This window comes from Denticeps clupeoides, chromosome 1 (genome assembly GCF_900700375.1).
Source record: "Denticeps clupeoides chromosome 1, fDenClu1.1, whole genome shotgun sequence".
NCBI classification, from domain to species: Eukaryota; Metazoa; Chordata; class Actinopteri; order Clupeiformes; family Denticipitidae; genus Denticeps; species Denticeps clupeoides.
Window position 1 is genome coordinate 39,450,394 of NC_041707.1, and position 22,272 is coordinate 39,472,665.

At 48.6% G+C, this 22,272-nt stretch overlaps 2 protein-coding genes across 2 annotated transcripts; one reads left to right on the top strand and one right to left on the bottom strand.

Annotated features, from left to right (window-relative positions):
* The first annotated feature begins 854 nt into the window (after positions 1 to 854).
* LOC114793557 (butyrophilin subfamily 1 member A1-like) lies at positions 855 to 7,548 on the top strand. Its single transcript, XM_028985474.1, has 7 exons — positions 855 to 1,106; positions 2,358 to 2,705; positions 2,812 to 3,108; positions 4,040 to 4,168; positions 4,309 to 4,332; positions 4,614 to 4,649; positions 5,675 to 7,548. The coding sequence occupies exons 1-7, from the start codon at positions 1,052 to 1,054 to the stop codon at positions 6,283 to 6,285; spliced, it is 1,500 nt and encodes a 499-aa protein (XP_028841307.1). The 5' UTR covers positions 855 to 1,051; the 3' UTR covers positions 6,286 to 7,548.
* Positions 7,549 to 8,748: 1,200 nt separating this feature from the next.
* On the bottom strand, positions 8,749 to 16,785 carry LOC114786839 (uncharacterized). Its single transcript, XM_028974414.1, has 5 exons — positions 16,639 to 16,785; positions 15,981 to 16,585; positions 13,765 to 14,582; positions 10,727 to 10,930; positions 8,749 to 9,845 (listed from the first exon to the last, which is right to left on the bottom strand). The coding sequence occupies exons 1-5, from the start codon at positions 16,783 to 16,785 to the stop codon at positions 9,598 to 9,600; spliced, it is 2,022 nt and encodes a 673-aa protein (XP_028830247.1). The 3' UTR covers positions 8,749 to 9,597.
* Positions 16,786 to 22,272: the final 5,487 nt, after the last annotated feature.

The window sequence follows — 22,272 nt, forward strand, 5'->3', positions numbered from 1 at the left end:
TGTGCTTGTCCTAGTAATCAGAAGGTTGCCCTCCCCCCAGAGACACTCGGGGTTAAGGGTCTTGCTCAGGGACACAATGGTAGTAAGTGGGATTCGAACCTGGGTCTTCTGGTTCATAGGCGACCCACTAGACACCCACAGGTGTTACCCACTAGGCTACTACCACCCTTTCAATTACTCATGAACTATGTGGACTGTGGCCACCAAACTTGGGACACACATGTGGAATGCAACTCTAAGTAAGCTAGACAAATTGAGGCACCATTGCCCCCTGGCGCTATTGCACATACAAAATATAAAAAAACATCGTTCGTCAGCGTAAGGCCGATCAGCTCAACAATTTGCATTAACGACCGCAGGCAGTGGGTCTAGCAGACACTAAAATTTCATTGCCATAATCAAAGTCTTTCATAAAAAACATGGCCAATGTCTGCAACGAAAACATAGGAAAGCAGCAAAGGAAGCGGTCCCATAATCAGAAGGTTGCTGGCTCGAATCCCAAACACTGAGCAAGGCGCCGTCCCCACACACTGCTCCCCGGGCGCCTGTCATGGCCGCCCACTGGTGGTAAAATACACAGGACACATTGTGTTGTGCTGCGGTGTGTCACAATCACAATCACTTCACTTTCAGAATGACCAAGAGTTGGCTTTGTTACATCCGTTGCGGTATGGCAAGTTTAAAATTGTGGAATTCATTTATAACTCTGGAAACTAAATTTGTTAAAACAGTAGAGACCAAAGGTCGCTTTCAGAGCAAAATGATTCAGGAGAGTGAATCGTTCATTCAGTGATTCGGCTCAGTACGGTAAAAAAAAAGATCCGTTCATTTCAGCGAATCGTTCGCTGGTGTAGGTGAAAGTGAAAGTAAAACAGCAGCCGAGACGCCGACGCTGCTCTAATTTTGTCCTTGTCGCGAACATTTGCTGTTTCTTTCCTTCCTCGGTCGGTTCGACGGAACGGGCCTGCGGCTGGTTTTATACTAAAAAACCAGCGTTATAAAACCAGCCATATTTTCTTAATTGTACGTCCATTGTTTTATTGTGCTGGACATGTTGTTCGGCCTTGTGGCGCTCTGCTCCGCGATCAATCTGGCTGCCGGAAAAGGTGAGTGACGTCACGTTCTTATGGAACGAGTCATGCGCCAAATAATATTATATTATATATTACATTACATATTTTATTTCATCTGCGGTTATGGTCATTTTCTGATGCGAGTTCGTCACCGTTCCTCCCGGATTGAGAGCTACGCCGCCTCTCCTCAGGTTTAAAACGCCATGCTGGTCTGGGAATTTAGAAAGTGCGTCTTTCACGACGTCATCAGAGGCTGCAGTATGGACGTTTTTACGTGGTCGTTTTTAGTCGTCTTCTGGAGTTCCAGTTTTGACCACCATAGGACGTCCGTAAAAAGTGAATTGGTTTAAAATGACAGTGACCCCGCCCCCTCCCAGGTAACACGCCCACAGGGGCGGTCTTTGGAGAAACATCCAGAAACCTGTAGACGTACAGATGTGGTCCCAATTTAGACAGAATCTGCAGGGTCCCTTGTAAAAACGCAGGTTCAATAAATTAATAAAACAACAGGTCCGAAGGAAAAGAGAGTGAATAACAAATATATACAGTACAGGAGAGTTAGGACACACCTTCTCATTCAATGTGTTTTCTTTATTTTCATGACCATTTACGTTGGTAGATTCTCACTGAAGGCATCAAAACTATGAATGAACACATGTGGAGTTATGTACTTAACAAAAAGTGGAGACCTGACCTCCACAGTCACCGGACCTGAACCCAATCCAGATGGTTTGGGATGAGCTGGACCAACAAGTGCTAAACACCTCTGGGAACTCCTTCAAGACTGTTGGAGAAGCATTTCAGGTGACGACCTCTTGAAGCTCATCGAGAGAATGCTAAGAGTGTGCAAAGCAGTAATCAGAGCAAAGAAACTAGAATATAAAACATGTTTTCACTTATTTCACCTTTTTTTGTTAAGTACAGAACTCCACATGTGTTCATTCATAGTTTTGATGCCTTCAGTGAGAATCTACCAACGTAAATAGTCATGAAAATAAAGACAACACATCGAATGAGAAGGTGTGTCCACACTTTTGGCCTGTACTCTGTGTGTGTGTGTGTGTGTGTGTGTTTATATATAATTCAGTCAAAGCCTAAATTTACTTCATTTATTTCATTTATAAAGCATTCATATGTATTGTTACTTACATTTTTTTATTCATCTTTCTCATATTTATTTATATTCCATTTTTTTTAAAAACGCCTCACCTTTCCCTAATTTTCCTCAATTTTTTTTAAGATCTGGTCTGATTGATATGAAATGTTTTACTTATTTTATTGCAGAGTCATTCTCGGTGGCCAGTGAAAATGTGACGGTGCGGTCAGGGCAGTCGGTGGTGTTGCCCTGCTGGCTGTCACCCGCCGCGGACGCGCAGGCCATGGAGGTGCGCTGGTACCGCCCCGAGCAGTACAGCAGGCCCGTCCTTCTGTACCGCGAGCAGAAGATCCTGACGTCCAGCCAGCCGGAGCGGTTCCGAAACCGCGCGGCGCTGGGGTCCCCGGGGGGCCTGAAGCGGGGCAACGTGTCCCTGAGGATAGACAACGTGACGTTCGCGGACGCCGGCCCGTACGAGTGCTACGTCAGCAGCGAACTGCTGTACAGCTCCGCCTTGGTGTTTCTAAATGTCAGCGGTTAGTGCGGTGACCTTTGACCTCAATGAATCGAACGAATTCATCAAACATGGTTCCCCATGGAGCAAACCATTGCAGCTGCATACTTGTTTCTCTGGCTCTCCAGTGCTGGGCTCTCCCCTGGTCCTGTCTGTGATGAAGGTTCGGGGGGATTTGGTGAAGGTGACCTGCTCCTCCTCTGGTTGGTATCCGGAGCCCCAGCTCCTGTGGTCCTCGGACGAGAAGAATGGCGTGGCCCCCGAGGAGCTCCACTCCAGTCGGGGGCCAGAGGGACTCTTCTCAGTCCAGAGCTCGGTCCTTCTGTCTCCCTCTGACGGCCCCAGTGTCTCCTGCTCCGTGTCTCTGCCCGGCTCCAAGGACGGGAAGGAGGCAAGCGTGCTTTTACGGGCTGAGGCTGAAGCAGGTACGGAATGGGTGGCTTGCAATAGCCTGGTTGAAATGAAATTTCATAGTCGAATTTGCCTCCTTTGTTTCACGATTTTCCTCCTTGATGATCAAAATTACAGCAGACATTTACATTTACAGCATTTACCAGACCCCCCTATCCAGAGCGACTTATAATCAGTAGTTACAGGGACAGTCCCCCCCTGGAGACACTCAGGGTTAAGTGTCTTGCTCAGGGACACGATGGTAGTAAGTGGGGTTTCAACCTGGTCTTCTGGTTCATAGGCGAGTGTGTACAACACTGTGCAGGATTCAGTCCCCGGGTAAGGAGCAGGCGAGAGTCGCTCCCGATTTACCCTGCGGTCGTGACGTTGGTCATTTCTCACTGCCAATACTGTTGATACTCTTGTGGCAATAATGTGAAAAATTAACTAATTCACAGTCTCATTAACTACATGAGACCAAAGTTTATCAAGTTCTGGCCTGTGGTCGGCCTGGCGGGTAAGAAAGCGGACCCGTGATCAGAAGGTTGCCCATCCCTGAACTGCCAAGGTGCCACCGTCCCCACACACTGCTCCCCGGGCACCTGTCATGGCTGCCCACTGATCACCAAGGGTGACGGGTGATGAGGACACATTTTGTGGAGCTACTGCGTGCCGCAGTATTTCACTTGTCTTCAGGAAAGAATCAGATCATATCGGCCTGTTACCTTGGAAGGGTCACTGTTATTTACATTTACGGCATTTATCAGACGCTGATGGTAGTAAGTGGGATTTGAACCTGGGTCTTCTGGTTCATAGGCGAGTGTGTTACCCGCTAGGCTACTACCACAGTACCACAACCCTAATTAGTGTCGGTTTTACAGAAGTGTTGAATCCTCATGCATTTAGAACATTTAGAAATGTTCAGGGATCTTCTGGAAATACGTGCTTTATTGTGCACACATTCAGGATTTGAAATGTCAGAAGATCACTCCGCAACGCCGTGGAAGTCAGCCTTCGCCGTCGTCATGCTGATGCTGGTAGCCGTGGTGGCGGTGTTCACCGGCATCTTCTACTTCATCAGAAACAAAAAGCGCGGTGAGGATCATTTCCAGGAAGCTTAAACTGTGCTGCATGTTCCTTTCAGGCTTGAGTCTCACAGAAAAATCGAATGGATGCTGAGCACTGTGATAAATCACTGATTACTAGTGTTTAACCACATTTACCATTTTTTACAGACGCAGAGACGTTCATTTCATCCAGTAAGTTGGAAAATTTTAATCTATCATCATCAAATTAAATATCTACACTATCTTCAGTATATCAAACAAAAAAGTGCTCTATTCAGGATATGCATCATCAGATCAAATCAAATAGCTTTTACCACGACGTATCATGCTCAGGGTTCAAACGCGGCGACTCCACATCATGTGTGGAATCAAGCCAAGCCTCTTCAGCCTTCAGCCTCCATCATCATCATCAGGATAAACATACATACGTGTCTATGTGGGAATTAATTGTCCTCTCGCCTTGTTTCATTCAGGATCTTTAAACCTTGAGGAGGCCAAGAAACATAGAGGTAAGAAACACGCAGATACTGTGTTATTAACCAAATAATACAACTTCTATTAGTCAAATTACAATGTATTACAATTGTATTAGTTAAATTACAATGTAGCCATCACATTACAGTCTGTGTTGGGGAGATTACTTTGAAAATGCAATTTGTTACAATTCAAAGTTACTATTAAACTACTTAAGATGTAATATTTCAATTACCATTAATTGTAATTGTCTTTTGACCACTTTTGTAAATTATGAATTAATATTCTTAACCGAAATTGTGTAATCTGGCAGTACTAAACATTGACTACCGCCAAACTCGTAAATATATAATTCAACAATTTTATAACTAATCCATCAATTATCAGTCATATAATATAATAACAGCCACCACAAATTCAGACTTCAGGTATTTTTACTGTAAGATTATTACCGATATAAATCACTCCTAGATCAAATATTTCAACAGAATTGAATAAATTCAACATAATTGAATAATGTGAGGACTGATCGCAGGACAACGCATCACAACAAAATTAAACTTTGGCTGCGGTGGGGGCAGAAGCTGTATATGGCAATAATTTTATATTTATTTGTAATGCATTCCTTTGTTTTTCTGAGCCCTCTTTACTTTATAATAATGGATGCTGACTAGCAGTCATAACACTGTCGCTTGTCCCTTTACATTTACAGCATTTACCAGACACCCTTATCCTGAGCGACTTACAATCAGTAGTTACAGGGACAGTCTCCCTGGAGACACTCAGGGTTAAGTGTCTTGCTCAGGGACACAATGGTAGTAAGTGGGATTTGAACCTGGGTCTTCTGGGTCATAGGCGAGTGTGTTACCCACTAGGCTACTACCATCCTACTACTTTACTTTATAACTGTTAGTAACTGTTAGTTAATTATTAATTTTCCTCCAGTAGCAGTAACAATTACAGTGACGTAGCACCATTACACGTTACTCCCCAACACGGATTATAATTCTGGTGACATTTTTCAGGTATGTTTAGTCTAAATGATCATTTCTCTCCGCAGTGAACATCAAGCTCAACAGGGCTACAGCTCACCATCACGTGGTGGTTTCTGAAGACCGCAAATACCTGAGGGACAGTGAGAAGACTGGTGATAATACTGAGATGGGGAGGTTCCATCACCATACGTGCGTATTGGGTGAACCTGGTTTCTCGTCAGGCTGTAAGTACTGGGAGGTGGTCCTGAAACAGGAAAACATCGACGTCAAAGCGGCTTGGTGGGTTGGACTGGCGAGTGGTTCGGCAGACAGAAGTACCGAAGCCCCACTGACTCCTTCAGGGGGTTTCTGGTATCTGAGCTCAGATGGATCCAATGGATACCACGTCAACTTGGACCCCACCTTCCCAGTGTCACTGTCGACCAGGCCGGGGACGTTAGGCGTGCTTGTAGAGTATGAGAAGGGGAGGCTCACTTTTTATGACGTGGGAGAGAAAAAGCCCATCCTCACGCTAGTGACAGCGTTTACCGGGGACGTGTTCCCGCTTTTTAACCCGGGTACAGGGGACAGCGGCTCAGTTCACATTCCAGACATGATTCCTCCGTCCGTGGAAGCAGAGGAGCAGCCTCTCCTCAACACTGACACTCTCAACACAGAAAATGAAACCGAAGCGTAGAACCTACATGTGTACAATATTGTCTAAAATATGACTGACAGTAAAGTGTCAAACACAATGGTGTAAATTCCTAGTACATCCACATTTTCTGATGTATTAAAATGAAACTGAATCACAGCACACGGTCACGTCATTAACCTCAACTATCTAATTAGCAGCTTCCAATTTATACCTATTAAAGAAAGGCTGGAATATACTGTATAATTGGGATATAATTATTATTAAGTCTTTTAGAAGTGTCTCACAAGTCCCGAACCGCCAAGGTGCCACCAATCAAAGCACCGTCCCCACACACTGCTCCCCGGGCTCCTCCTCGTGGCTGCCCACTGCTCACCAAGGGTGATGGTTAAAAGCAGAGGACACGTGTCACCGTGTGCTGTGCTTCACAATCACTTCACTTTCATGTAAAAAAAAACTCATTTTGAAAATCAAAAAGTCCTAAGATGGCTCACCACAGAACCCAAATAAGGTGTGAGAAGAACATACTTCCCAGCGAATACCATGTAAACAGGTCTTCCCAATGAGGTTTCACTTCATTATGGGCAAGGGAATTCAGCGATGTCCGCTAAACAAATCACATTTATAATTTCATTATGAAGATCCGTCGGTGCTAAAAGGGCCATCCTGCAAAGTTAGTCGGTGTGCAAACATCGATATTGTATATTCCATTGGTTTGTTAGCTGTGTTATATTATTCTTTGTGTTTTATTGTGATATTACTTTGTTCTTGTTTTGCCATAGGTCTGTGAACCAGAAGTCCCAGGTTCAAACTGCACTCACTGCCATTGTGCTGTGAGTGCAATGAAACACTTAAAAAAATGGTCTCCTTGTTCATGATTCTCCTCCTCATGGTGAGAGACTGCGTCAGTTGTCCCGGCTGCAGTTGGAACTTGTGCGTTCATGGAAATTATAGCAGACAGCCTTATCGTTCGTGCAACCAAGATCTTCTTGACCCACTGTCAAACATTAAGTCTTGCTCTTCATCTGGGGTTCATAGTAAGATGGGTCCGGTTTGGACCGCCTGTCTGGTACCTGTGTACCACCCATATGGGCTTGTTACCTGGGAAGGGGCGGAGTCACTGACATTTAACACTAAAGAGTGTCAGTTTTACAGATGGTTTCGGTAACAATGGTTGGCATGTGTTACAAGGTCCTAAGTATTTGAAGTGATAGTGTGCATAACATTGGTTTGTGTTTTAATGCTTTGTTTTATTAAAATGATGCATTTTCTGTATAAAAAATATGAATTCATTGTGTGATATTACTTTATTCTGGGTTTGTCATTTATCAAGATGTGAGTTTTCATGGTGTTTGTGGGTGATGCTGCAATAGAAAGTCGAACTGAAACACGTAGTCAGACCTTGGCTGTGTCTCCATGCCGGTGACAGGTCCTGTCCTTGCAGCATCTGAGCATGGTTAAGAGTGGAGTTTACAGGTTACAGCCTCCTACACGCTGCCACCGGTCTCCCAGTTGAGGTGTATCTGCCTGGGTTCCTCTCAGAACCCCAGGTCAAATAAGAACAGCAGACAGCTGGATTATATTCTGGTTTCGATTGCAAATGGATTTCTCGTAGTAAAACTAATACTTTATGCACCTTGAATTATAATTCTTTGATACCTGCGCATGGAAACAGAAACATCCTGATATCTTCAGCACCTCCGTTTCATCTCGGCTGGAAACAGATGACCCAGGCCGTCCACCGGCAGGACCGAAGCAAAAGATAAATTCATAAACAAACACAACATGTGCTTCGCAGAAGACTGAACTGGATGAAGATGGAGATGAATTTAAAAGTATAAAGATGAGTGTAAAGAGGCACTTCACACACCTTAAGATGGATAAAACAAGAGTATAGGAGGAGTTCTGGGACCTCTGTTGGGCAAAAGGTGAATCAGAAGATCTTTAAGGTACAGATCAACACCCCGGGCGTCACTCCCAGGGACGTCTTGGTCATGCCTGTCCGCTAAGAATGCGGTCATAACTTAATCCGTCTAAGTGAGGAAGTGGAACATCTCCTAGTGCATGTATCTGACTGGTCCCGACCAAACCAGCTTTTTGGGTATTTTTTGCCAGGCTTGGATTAGATGCTCAGCGAGTGAGTAAATGTGTAATTTCTTTCAACCACCAGGGGGCAGCAATGCCATCCCAGTGCACCGTCTGACCGTTTTCTTTCTTATTGGTGCACAGACCAGTACGTTCTTCCACTTGGTGGTCCTTCGACTGCTAAAAGAACCACGCCAGCACAGAACCCTTCCAAACCGTGGCCAAGTCTCCGTGCGTCGCGGCTTTACCCCACCAGATATGGACGCTGCTGAACATTTCCAGACATCACGGGCCGAGTGGCCGACGGAGAGAAGGCAGGTGGAGGATTTGCAAGTGCAGGTTACGCCGCCGATCCCAAACCTGGCCGTGGCCACAGTCACATTTCATTTCATTAAACGGTCAAAAGAAATATGCATGAAATCACATGTACAAACCCAAAATGTATATTTTAAGTAATAATGACAGGTGGTTTTTTTGTTTTTAAATAATAAACTTCAATAACGCACATTAGCCTACTGCTGCTGCGTATTTTTTGTTTTTAACCATACGGTGTGATCAGGTCAGGAGAGTTAGATCTACTGGATGCTCACACAGTCTTCTAGAACACTTTTTTTTTTTTTTTAATCCAACAGTAGTGCTGCCCGGCGTGAAGTTGAAGGGAAAAAACAAAAAAAAACACATTGTCTCTCAGACAACAACGTTATATAAAATCTGATGGAACACCGACCGCTGCATTCGTGAAAACAGACCTCAAAAAAATTTAGTACGTTTTGTGTGTATTTACAAAAATGTACAACAGCACAACGGAAACGAACAGCTACTCTGGTCTAACGTTCGCCTGCGGACATGATATGGAGAGATGTGCACTACGGACGAGCGCTGGAGACGTTAGAACCGAGGGGGGAAGCAAATTCAAGTACGGCTCTGAGGCTCCGTCCTACTGCAGCATCAGGCGGCCGAGGGGGAAGGGAGCTGGGCTCCGGTACGTGGGAATACTGCTAAACGTGGCCCAGGCGAGTCAGTCGAGTCTCTACTGCACACGACACACAACTCTGTGGTCATGAAACATAAAAAAAAAAAAAAATTAATAATAATAATAATAATAAAAAAAAAAATTAATTCATATACAGCACGTCCTACGACGTCCCATGCTACTGTAGTCTTCCTTTCCTTGAACTCAGTCGTGGGAGTGGGAATGTCTTTAAATGTCAGTTCAGATACCCTCGCTCTCTACACAGTGGGGGTGAAGGTGGACGTATGGAGGCGCGGCTAGCAGACGGCGGCCGCGCCGCTCTCCCGGCGGCCCTGCTTCTTCAGCAGCTGGATGCGGTTGTGGCAGTAGAACTTGATGGCCCTCCAGTCGCGCTGGTTGCTGACCAGCAGGGGGCAGAGCTGCAGGCAGCGCTCGCAGTCCGCCTTGGCCGGCACGCGCAGCTCCACGATGTTCCGTTTCAGGTGCGTCTCCACGGCGACGCGCTCCGCCTCCGACCAGGGCCTCTTCAGCACGCCGCGCTTCCCTATGAGGAAGAGGAGAGAAAGAAATATAAAAAAAAAAAAGTTACAATAAACTGTCAGGACTGTCACTGGGCGGTAATGTTTCCACGATTACTAGGAGAGAGTGAGGGATCACAATTTCCAAAACCGTAGTACGAGTAAATCCAAGAATGCGACATGCACCGCAGCAAATCAGGGAATTATTTCATAATAATTCGCCGTAAACCATTCCCGTTCGTAGATGAAGCCTGGTCCTGGACTAAAAGCACGTTTGAATGGAGAGCTAGCTTTGAAGTTCTCTTTTAGTCCAGGACTAGGCTTAACCCACGAACAGGAAACTTTTGGATTAAGCCTAGTTCGAGACTAAAATAGAACTTCAAAGCAGTTCTACATTAAAAAAAAAAAAAAAAAAAAAACGCTTTAAGGTCACCCGCCATGATTATTTTTTATATATTTTTTATTAGTTGTCCCCGATACTGTATCTGAAGTCTCAGCCATGGTGCAGAAGGAGAGTTGCAGGACTATAGGAGTTGAGGGGGCATTCTCGAAAATGACGTCATCAACACCGATCACCGAGCGACTGCAATGCTTCGCACATTTGGAAGCCACGACTGACTATTCTCTGGGCAGAAAAAGCATGACATAAGGGGACAAATTCCAGATCTGACCGTCTGAGCTGTCGCTCTCTGGCCAAAGCGCTCTTTACACCGATCACCATTTCTAGCCTCTGCAGGACCATAGACAGGCCAGGGGAACTCGTATTAACGCCAAATCATCTGACAAAGAGACATTATCATGATGGGGGACCTTTAATCCATGAACAGGAAACTTCAACGGAGTTCACCATTCAAAAACGAACAAACAAACAAACGAACAAACGAACGAACGAACGAACGACACAGACCTGATTTGGGCTGCGAGCTCCTCCTCTTGTGACTCACTGGTGAAGGCGTGACCGCTGCGGGTTGGGGGCTGCTCCCCTTCTTCCTGCTTGGGGGACGAGGGGGGCAGGGAGCGGCCTTCTTACTGACCTCCACCCTCTCCTTACTCTTCGCCGCCTCCACGTCGGACTCCTCTGAAAACGAGTCGGCAGAGTTCCCCGACATGACTGAACCGGAGACGGAGAACAAAAGAAAGCAGGGGATTAAAATTCTCCCTCTTGACTGGCCACTTTAATAAAGACAGCATTTACGTTTACGGCATTTACCAGACGCCCTTATCCAGAGCGACTTACAGTCAGTAGTTACAGGGACAGTCCCCCCCTGGAGACACTCAGGTATAAGTGTCCTGCTCAGGGACACGATGGTAGTAAGTGGGGTTTGAACCTGGGTCTTCTGGGTCATAGGCGAGTGTGTTACCCACTAGGCTACTACCACCCTAAGAAAGGAAGAAACTTTGGGAAGGAGTGATACAGAGAGGGACCCCCTTCTTGCAATTTAGTCCAGTGCCATGGTGTACATCGTGGTGTACAGCCTCATCTAGTGTCCTGTGCAGGTCCTGAGCTCAAGATGGCTCATAACTGGATGGACCATTTTACATTTACGGCATTTATCAGGCGCCCTTATCCAGAGCGACTTACAATCAGTAGTGACAGGGACAGTCCCCCCCTGGAGACCCTCAGGGTTAAGTGTCTTGCTCAGGGACACAATGGTAGTAAGTGGGATTCGAACCCGGGTCTTCTGGTTCATAGGCGAGTGTGTTACCTACAACCCACCACTGGTGTTGAGGGGCCCACCGTTCAAGGGGTTATAGTTGGGGTTTGACATCCAGCCTCCCACAACGTGTCTTTAAGCCTAATACAAAGGTCTAGGTGAGGATTTCAAACATCCAAGATAAACACCGAACATATCAATAACCGTTTACTAATAAAAGTTTCCGCCCCCCAGGCGTCATGAATCATTTATCATAGTTTTTTTGCGTTTCCGTCTGCTTGAACTCGAGCTCATTGCAGGCGTCTCCAGGGAAACGTTCCGAGCCAGCGTTGCTGCGGTAAATTTTATCACCGGAGCCCGGTCAGAACCCCAATACCGGGTAATTTGTCCCATAAGATTCCCATCGCCGCACCAACCCGGCTGGAGCCTTCGCCTTGGCTCCCCGAGGTGGGTTCTGGAGTTCAGAATTTCCATGAACTCCAATTACTCTGTGGAAAATTTTCATGACCAGACGTTCTCTGAAATTTGAGTTTAAAAAAAAAAAAAATTAATTAAAAAATACAAATTTTACCACCAAATTTAGCAAAATATTAGTAAACGAAATTTATGACTACCCTGAAAAGCTCAACTTAAACAGGAAGAATAATAATTGTAATATATAAAACTGATCATAAAAAATAAAAAAAAAGTGTCCATTACCACCAGTGCTAGCGATTATACGATCTCTATAAAATTCCTCTTTTTCACAATCGCAGCCCGGTTTATTGTGCTCCAGCATGCTTAGCGCGCACTATGAGGCTTAATAAGAAGGAAAGAAATGAGCGGGTCAGATGTAAATAGTTGAACGTTGAGATGTGTGTTACGTGGGGGTTAAACGCACGTTAAACGTTTAGCGTAGGCGGGTGGTTAGGCGCCGTCTCCATTGTGTGGTACAGAGACTCGGTGTCCACCTACCCTGTTACAAAACTCTTAATCCCGCCAGAATGACTGTTTCTCAACATGGACAAAACGTAGGAGATGATTGCGGACTTCAGAAGACTCTCCAATGCACCTCGACGGTTCTGGTGCAGAGATGGTCAAGAACCCAAAAGTTCCTCTAGAGGAGAACCTCCCCTGGGATCTCAACACCAGCTCAAAAGCCAAGAAAGCCCAGCAGCGTCTCTACTTCCTGCAGAGGCTGAGGACAGCCCGTCTCCCACCACCCATCCTCACCGCCTTCTATAGCGGGACCACTGAGAGCATTCTGACCAGCTGCATCACTGTCTGGTTTGGGAACTGCAGCGTATGGGACCGCCGAGAAGATCATCGGAGTCTCTCCTCCCTCCATAACATGCCGCATCAGGAAAGCCACCAGCATTGTGAAGGACTCTACACGCCCCTCACATGCACTCTTCACCCTCCTGCAATCCAGGAAAAAGGTACCGAAGCATCCGGGCCCTCACTGACCCACTCTGCAACAGCTTCATCCCACAGGCCATCAGACACCTGAACAGTCAGGGACTTTCCACCCTGGACTGACACACACACACACACTATCTCTAGCGGTGTCCCACACGTGCACTTTATGTCAGCATGTAACATGTAGCACCAGGTTCCGGAGAAACTAACACGTACGTAGCTGAAATGACAGCAAAGCTCAAGAAGTTCAAGAATCAAAAGCAGAGGAGTCCATTTCGGGGGAAAAGATCTCCGCTGTTATTTACGGAGGTCCTGGAATACAGAAGCAACACGCGCAGCACCACGTGACGCGGTTCACTACGTACAGCTAGCACGGATTCTACAGGCCTGGCCCAGTTTCAAACGTTGCAGTCGTAAATGTAGAAAAAGCGGCCCCGTAATCAGAAGGTTGCCGGATCGAATCCCGATCAGCCGATGTGCCACTGAGCAAAGCACCGTCCCCACACACTGCTCCCCGGGCGCCCGTCATGGCCGCCCACTGATCACCAAGGGTGATGTGTTAAATACAGAGGACACATTTCACTGTGTGCACCGTGTGCTGTGCTGCAGTGTATCACAATCACTTCACTACATACTGTGTTATACATTCCGCCACATCCTATGAGATCACCGCACACAGATCCCACTACAGATCCCACAATGCAGCGCTTCGGCTGCCTTGCCAGACGCGCCCTTTTAATTGCAGCTGAATCTGTGCAGGAGCGGTTCCCGCGGCGACGGCCAATGGATCGCGAAGCAGCTAGAACTTTTTCAGCATAGTGCGCGGTGCATTATGGGATCCGCAGAACCACACGAAGCGATGTCATTATTGCCTTCCCACCCCCCTGCTCACCGTCCAGTTCCAGGCAGATGTGCTGGAGGCTCATCCCCCTGAACAGCATCCCGTCCTTCTCCCCGTACAGGACCACGCGCCCCACGCGCCCCATCAGGCCCGGGTCCTGGCCGATGCGGGCGCAGCTCTGCGTCACGTGGTACTCCCTCTGCAGGAAGTCCTCCAGCCGCTTCCGCTCCCCCTCCTCCAGCAGCAGCAGCTGCGTGAGAATGGCCACCTGGCGGCGGGCGCGGGGGGCGGTGAGCCCGGCGGGGTTCTTGGCGCCGCTGGAGCGCGCCAGGCCCCGCAGCAGGTCCGTGCCGCGCAGCGGCGTGGCGGGCGAGTGGTACGGCCGCGAGAAGACGTACGGGCTCTTGGGGTCCACGCCCACGTCGGGGCACGTCTGCAGCAGCAGCTCCAGGCAGGCCTCCGAGTGGGGCGGCAGGACCAGGGGCTGCATGCGCCCGCGCTTGCCCAGCACGCCCACCCTGGGCAGGTGGCAGAGGACCTGGCGCTCGAACGGGGACAGGGCCGTCTCCAGCGCCGGGGCGCCGGGGGCCGCCGGGGCCTGGGCGGCGCCGTTGACGGCCGGCGCGGCGGACGCGGGTGGCGTGAAGCGGTTGCGGTACTCCTGCACGGTCAGCTTGGCCACCTCGCACTCGCGGTGCCGGTTGTAGAGGATGAGCAGCGCCAGGCTGGAGTGGCACAGCAGTCGCCAGGCCTCGGCCGAGTTGGGGGTGCGGGACAGCGACAGGTAGGCGGAGTGCTGCTGTCGCCGCAGGTACAGGACCAGGCAGGACAGGGACGATAGCAGAGGAGACATGTGGGTCCTGTGGGCACTGCAGGAAGAACAGAGATTAATAATGAAAATTAGGTTTTTAATTCAATCAATTTCACAAAACCTTTCAAATCAATAAATATGAATGGTTGTTTACCATTTACAGCGTTTACCAGACGCCCTTATCAGTAGTTACAGGGACAGTCCCCCCCCTGGAGACACTCAGGGTGGGTTAAGAGTCTTGCTTAGGGACACAATGGTAGTAAGTGGGGTTTGAACCTGGGTCTTCTGGTTCATAGGCGAGTGTGTTACCCACTAGGCTACTACCACCCTAAAGAAAATTATTATTATTAATATACAGGGTGGGCCATTTATATGGATACACCTTAATAAAATTGGAATGGTTGGTGACGTTCAACATATTATATAAGTGGTCAGAAACTTGTAAATAACTCATGAAAGAATAAAGTTAAGTTTTTCTTGTGAAATTACCAATAAATTAGATGTGTCACATGACCCTCTTCCTATTGAAAAAAAAAACTTTGGATCCAAGATGACCGACTTCAAAATGGCCACTATGGTCACCACCCATCTTGAAAAGTTTGCGCCCTCACATATACTAATGTGCCACAAACAGGACGTTAATATCACCAAACATTCCCATTTTATTAAGGTGGATCCATATAAATGGCCCGCCCTGCATTTTAATAATAATATTGCCGGATGTGGCCCGGCCGACGAGCCCTCTGGTTCAGTCATGAGCTACGCAAATTAAACCAATCTTGATGTCAAAATACAAAAATGTCCATTTATTCCAATCCAACACATAGCAGATATCACCGGTGAGTCCTCCTTCAGGCGTTGCCGGAGCGTTGGCGTGAGCTCTCGTGCAAGCGGTCAAAAGCCCACCAACAACATCCGAGTTTGCTCCCTTCATACCCGAATACCTGCATGCGCCACCCGGTGTTCCACTTAGGATATTACAACCTTTTTAAATCAATCAATTTACAACCAATTGCTAGTACTTTCGCAAAATCTGTAAAATCAATACATATGAATGATATGGTTGTTTATCCATTTGACTCTGCACGTCTCTGCACGATGCATGAAAACACGATTGTTGTCCCCTGCGTGTTTCCAGGAGGGACGAAATCGGAAAACTTGTTTTGTTGATAACGTAACGGAGTTTTGCTTTTCATTACAGGCTTGGCAGCCCAGGACCAGATGGAATGGATCCTTCTGCAGGTAGGACCTCCTTCACCCATACATTACAGGCGTCCACTGGAACCTTCACGAACCCGTCATTATCCGTGCATCCCGCCATGCATCCCGCCATGCATCCCGCCATGCATCCCGCCATGCATCCCGCCCCACCCATTTTCTACGTTACGATTTAAACAGCGACGAGCAAACGGGAATCAAGCGCAGCTACGAAGCTTGGCACCCGTACCATACGTACTTTTCCATGTCTCCGTTTTTCTCTGACTGGCTGTCTTCGTCCCTTCCGTCACTCAGCTCCGCCTCTCCGTCCTCGTCCTTCCCTCCGCCCGGCGTGGGCGGCCGCTCCTCCTTCGCTCTCTGGAGCTCCTCCTGCTTCTGCTGCTCCTCCTTCACCCTTTTCGGCCGCCGCCCCCTCTTGGCCGGGGGGTTGGGCGGGGCCGCGGAAGCGGCGGGCGTGGACTCGGGCTTTCGTGGCGGGGCGGCGGTGGGGGCCGGAGTCTTTTTTGGGGGGGGGGGGCGGCGGCGGCGGCGGAGGAGGGCTGGGAGAGCGAGAGCGAGAAGGACACCGCCCCGGGGCCCGACGCCTCCCTCTCCCGGGAGAAGAGCGTCGGGGGCGGGGCCGAGGACGAGGAGGACGGCTGAGGGGCGGCGAAGGAGGCGGCGCCCGCCGGGTGCGTCGTCTGCGACCGCATGTGGGCGAGTTCCATGGCGGCGCGGACCTCGGGCTGCTGGGCGTGGTGCTTCTCCAGGTGGCGCGCCAGCGAGCGGAAATGGCGGCCGCAGTACGGGCAGTGCTGCCGCTTGCCCGCCGAGCCCACGCCGCCAACGCCGCCGTGCCCGATGTTTATATTAATGTTGTTGTTTATGTTTGTGGTGGGCGGCGGCGCCAGGGGGGCCTGGAAGGCCGGGGGTGACGAGGAGGCGGGCCGCGAGAACGACAGGGGGGCTCGAGGGGGTTGGGCGCGGGGCGACGCCTTCTTCTTGGCCGCCGACGGGGCGGAGGCGGGGGCGGGGGCCTTGCGTTTCTTGCGCCGGCGCAGCATGCGGCCGCGCAGCTCCTCCAGCTCCTCTTCATCCTCGTCTTCGTCGTCCTCCTCCTCCTCCTCCTCCTCGTCTTCCTCCCGGTCCGAGTCGCTGGCCTCAGAGTGAGAGAGCGGCGAGGAGGACGGGGACAGGGACCACGAGGGGGTGAGGTAGTCCGACACGGTGAGAGACAGCGGGAGGGGACCGGAATCCTCTTCCTGAAAGACAAGAGGCCGGAAATAAAAATAACTCATTTCATCATTTATTTACTCATTCGTGTCACGTCTCGTCAACCAGGTCCTGCATTCCATGGCAGGGTTGGGAATACTACAAAAATGATCGTTATTAGCCAATAATCCAATTAGTAAAAATGGGACAATATTTAGGACGCAAGTGATTTTTGTAACTTAACCCAATTCCCTGATCAAATATCGACTTATTAAAGCGCTTATTAGAGACACGTCTTCTACCACGTAAAGTGTTTCACACGCCCACCACAAACATAAACAGTAACGCTGCGGGGCGGTGGTGGCCTGTCATGGCCGCCCACTGCTCACCAAGGGTGACGGGTTAAATGCAGAGGGCAAATTTCACCGCGTGCACCGTGTGCTGTGCATCAGTCGCTTCACTTCACCGTCCCATTCCCACTAATTAGAGTGGAAAATAGTCGCAATATTGGTTAAGTGCCTCTAAGAAATTCTGAACCTGGTGGCGCACGTCTACTGTGTCATGTGGTGCGAGGGCGCGGCCTCGGCGCCCACCGATGACGTCCCCCTGGTCAGGTGCAGGTGGAGCCGCCCTGCAATAGTGAACAGCAATGGTTTGATGGAACTTAAGGCAGTGTACCTTCTTGATACTGCTGTCCGGATTGAAGCTGCATTCAAATCCCCTTGGAGACACGGAGCTATGAAAATTCTGGGATGTTCACAAAAAACACGCCAAAAGATCATGAATACCCCGGTGAAAAAGTTACTCGACATTTTTTTTTTTTTTTTTTAAAGAACAAAAAGGCGTGTTTTCAGGCATCGGAATTCCTCAATTCCGCACCGTCACACATCGGAACGGGAGGGTCCCAGGCTCGGGCTCACCATAGCGTTGTCTCCCCAGTCGCTTAAACTGTAGTCCACCGTAATCTCCTCTCCTTTGGCGATGTCTCGGATCGCGATGACGACCAGACGGACCTGGCTCCCACAATGCACTTCCCGGATCCTGCAGTTGGGCGGGGGATGGAAGAGCACCGGTCCCCGCACCCCGCTGGCGCCTTCTTCTCCAAGCTCCGGTACACTATGCGGCGAAAAAGGACGAAAAGGAGGGGACGGCTTTCACACTTACTGATTACAATAACCAAATAATCCCAGTCTCCTCCCCGCAGCAGGAACGTTAAGTCATTAACTACGAGGATCACTTGGGCGGTAGCTTTGTGGGTTCGACATTCACCAGAAGAACCAGGTTCAAACCCCACTTACAGTACAGGCCAAGAGTTTGGACACCTTCTCATTCAGTGTGTTTTCTTTATTTTCATGACCATTTACGTTGGTAGATTCTCACTGAAGGCATCAAAACTATGAATGAACACATGTGGAGTTCTGTACTGAACAAAAAGTGGAGACCTGACCTCCACAGTCACCGGACCTGAACCCAATCCAGATGGTTTGGGGTGAGCTGGACCAACAAGTGCTAAACACCTCTGGGAACTCCTTCAAGACTGTTGGAGAAGCATTTCAGGTGACGACCTCTTGAAGCTCATCGAGAGAATTCCAAGAGTGTGCAAAGCAGTAATCAGAGCAAAGAAACTAGAATATAAAACATGTTTTCACTTATTTCACCTTTTTCTGTTAAGTACATAACTCCACATGTGTTCATTCATAGTTCTGATGCCTTCAGTGAGAATCTACCAACGTAAATGGTCATGGAAATAAAGAAAACACATCGAATGAGAAGGTGTGTCCAGACTTTGGCCAGTACTGTACTACGGTCGTGTTAACCCTGCGTGTCTCCAGGAGGGGGACTGTCCCTGTCACTACTGACTGCAAGTCGCTCTGGATAAGTGAATATAAATGTAATCGGCATCTATGTTATTGTCAAGGGAACGCCAGACTTGTAAAAAAAATATGATTTTCTTTGTCAATAGACCAACTAAACAAATACATGAATTCACGGGTCAGAAATGTTTAGTTCTGCTGAACTGGACATGTTCTATTAAGAAGCGCTTAATATCGCACCTAGACGTAGTGCATGCTGGATGTATAACTTTAGCAGTAATGTTTTATTGCTAATTACGAGCTTGGCTACAGAACACGATCGCGACGCGTCGCGACTTTCGCGCGTACTTACCACAGCTGGGAGGGGTCGGTGAGGTAGTACGGGCTGCCGGGCGGGGCCAAGCGGTCCTCCGGTCCCTCCGGGTACTGGCCGTCACCTGCGGCAATTCGGATTTCAGGGTGTCAATTTCTAGCCCGCTCAGCAGCGAGGAGCGCTGACTCGACCGCGACGTCGATTTCTGAGGCTGGAGGCTGCGACCTACACAGCCGCGCACAGTCTCGGAACCAACCGCGAGCAATTTCTTTAATAAAAAAAAAAAAACCACGCAAATCACCATACAGCGTTATTACAATAAAAGCCACACGACACAGGGCGGTAATTCAAACAGACACAGATCGGATCAGATGAAGTCAGCTTCATTAGAAGAACAGCAGTCACCCCCCCCGACCCGCCCTACCTGGACTGTAACTGTGCTCCGACATGCTCTCCTCCTCGTCCTCGGTGACATACGCCCGGTCGCACACTTTCACCGGCGTGCCCTTCCTCTTCCTGCCGCACACCCGCCTGCGGGACGCGCACAAACAGCGACATTAACCCGGGCCCGGCCGCCCTCCGCGGAGGTAACAGTTCGGCGACTGTTGTGGTAGGAAAGGTTGCTAGTTTGGTTGCTGACAAGGCAAAATATATATATACATACATACATCTATATATACACGTGTATACACACACCGACAAAACAAACAGCTGCTGAATGAAGTTAGCCGGCTAGCTAGCTGGCTAGCCCCTCGTCACAAGCGCCGTTTTTTAAAGTGCAACGCCGGCGCCGGCGAAGCGCCCTCGGCCTGTATTTAACAGCGCACACGTCGGGCGTACGTACAATTAAAATATATATATATATACATACGTGTGCATATATGTGTAAGTAACGTGTAGAAAGAGAGAGAGAGCAGCTAGCGCGGGCTAAGACGCTAGCCGGCTACTTCCAGAAGCTACATAAACAAACGGCGTGAGGGGAGCGCGGCTCACGCCGCGCAGGTTTCCACCGAAGCCGGGGGGGCCGGGACCGGCCGGCCGGTCACCGCCGTGCTCGCTGTTGTCATTTTTTTTTATACGCGTTTAGATCTATTTTTAAAAAAAAAAAAGCCCGACTCGATTCGGATGCAAGCGGGCTGCTCGGTCGGCCGTGTGCGCCGATAACACTGTCCGTCCCCGAGGTGACACACACGCGGCGCCATTGCCTCACCCCCGGGGCGGCGGAGGCTTGCCGCCGTCGCCGTCGCTGTCGAGGGTCGGGGGCTCCCGGTAGTCGAAGGGCGACCGCACGTTCTCCGCCATTAGGGCTGCTTCGGCGCTGGGTCGCGCTGCTGCCGGTGCGCATGCGCAGTTCGGATCCCGAGGGGGGGAGATTAACGCGTTATAACGAGTTAAAACCTCACAAAAGATACAAAAAAAAAAAACGACATAAGATGATACTTTAGCACAATTGAGCTCTGATGTGCTGTCATCATCTCTGTAACACGACACTTGGTGAAAAGCATCTTTTTGGCCGACAAATCTGAATTCGAATCGAAGTAAAAAGTCGCGCCAAGTGGAAACTCATTATCCGTTGCTGATAATTCACTCGGATTTCAACACAGCCACAATATTGTGAAACACTGCAGCACAGCACACGGCGACAGAACGAAACGTGTCCTCTGTATTTAACCATCACCCTCGGTGAGCAGTGGGCAGCCATGCCAGGCCTGGGCAGCAGTGTGTGGGACGGTGCTTTCCTCAGTGGCACCTTGGATTCGAACGTAGTTTGTGTCAGAAGTGGGATTTCTAACGGCCCCGTAATCAGAAGGTTGCCGGTTCGAATCCCGATCCGCCAAGGTGCCACTGAGCAAAGCACCGTCCCCACTTACTGCTCCCCGGGCGCCTGTCATGGCCGCCCACTGCTCACTCAGGGTGATGGGATAAATGCAGAGGACAAATTTCACTTTGTGCACTGTGTGCTGTGTATCACATGTGACAATCACTTTACTTATTTATTTATTTATTATTAATTTTTTCGGGGGTTTCATGTATTTGGGGGTGTTATAGAAACTACAACAGAGTGAATAAAAAGATTGTATTCATAGTTGGGGGTCCTAGTGAACCAGAAATGATCACTTCATTGATGGTAACATGGAAGCTCGTTGTAAGTCGCTCTGGTTAAGGGCGTCTGCCAAATGCCTTAAATGTAAATGTAAAAGTAAATGCCATTACTCCATTATGGGTGACACACTCGCCTATGAACCAGAAGGCCCAGGTTCAAACCCCACTCTGTGCCTGTGCAAGACAATTAACCCCGATAACGAACCTTGATTTCACTTAATGTCCAATTAATGCCATAAATGTAAATGTACTGGAAGAAAACGTTCACAGCAGTTTAATAATGTGTAAGTCCTTTAATAAATAATAATACTAATAACTTAAATACATAGAATAAAACAAATCAGTTCATGACAAGAGAGTAGTGCATTTCTATTTCAGTCCATTAACATGTTTTTTTTTTTTTTTTTTTTATTGCATTATTCCTCAACCAACACATTACTTGCCGCCGTGCGTCTGTAAGCGGTACTGTCACAGTTTTAACAGGGCTCTGCACTCAAATCACAGTTTCACTTCGCTAACTACCTCGCATGCGCTTAAAGCCGAACTTTCACAGTCTGTTGCGTCACGTTCGCCACGCAGTTTAAAAGCCACGGCACACGGCACTTTGTTCATTGCGTTCTCAGTGTTTGGGGCGCACGGGGGGGGGCAACACAGGTCGAAAGGTCAGACCGGAGCAAAAGCTAAGACGGCGGATGAAAGCCTAATCGCTCTAAGTTGCTTGACCAGAAACACGCTTAGGCATTAGGAATGTTGACGGTCAAAGCCGCTTCCAGCAAACGAACTGCATCTGAATAGCTTCCATTAGCTGAATAGTCATAATTGATAATAATAATAGTTCAATGGAAGTTTGTCTGCGTGATTTTGTAATTAGTATTATTAGCGGCTATATTATATTTATGATTATATCTGCAGCCCTCAGGCCACCAACGTTGTATTAGTGTCTATAACAGGGCCCAGAATTCCTAGCGCCGGACCTGGCTATCAGTGCTTATTAATATTAGTGTGTAAAAAAAAAAAAAAAAAAGGGGGTTTCTAAAGATCTGTCTGCTCCTGCTTGGCCTCCCGTTCGGAGTGCAGCTCGCACAGCACCTTCGAGGTGGATCCGGTCC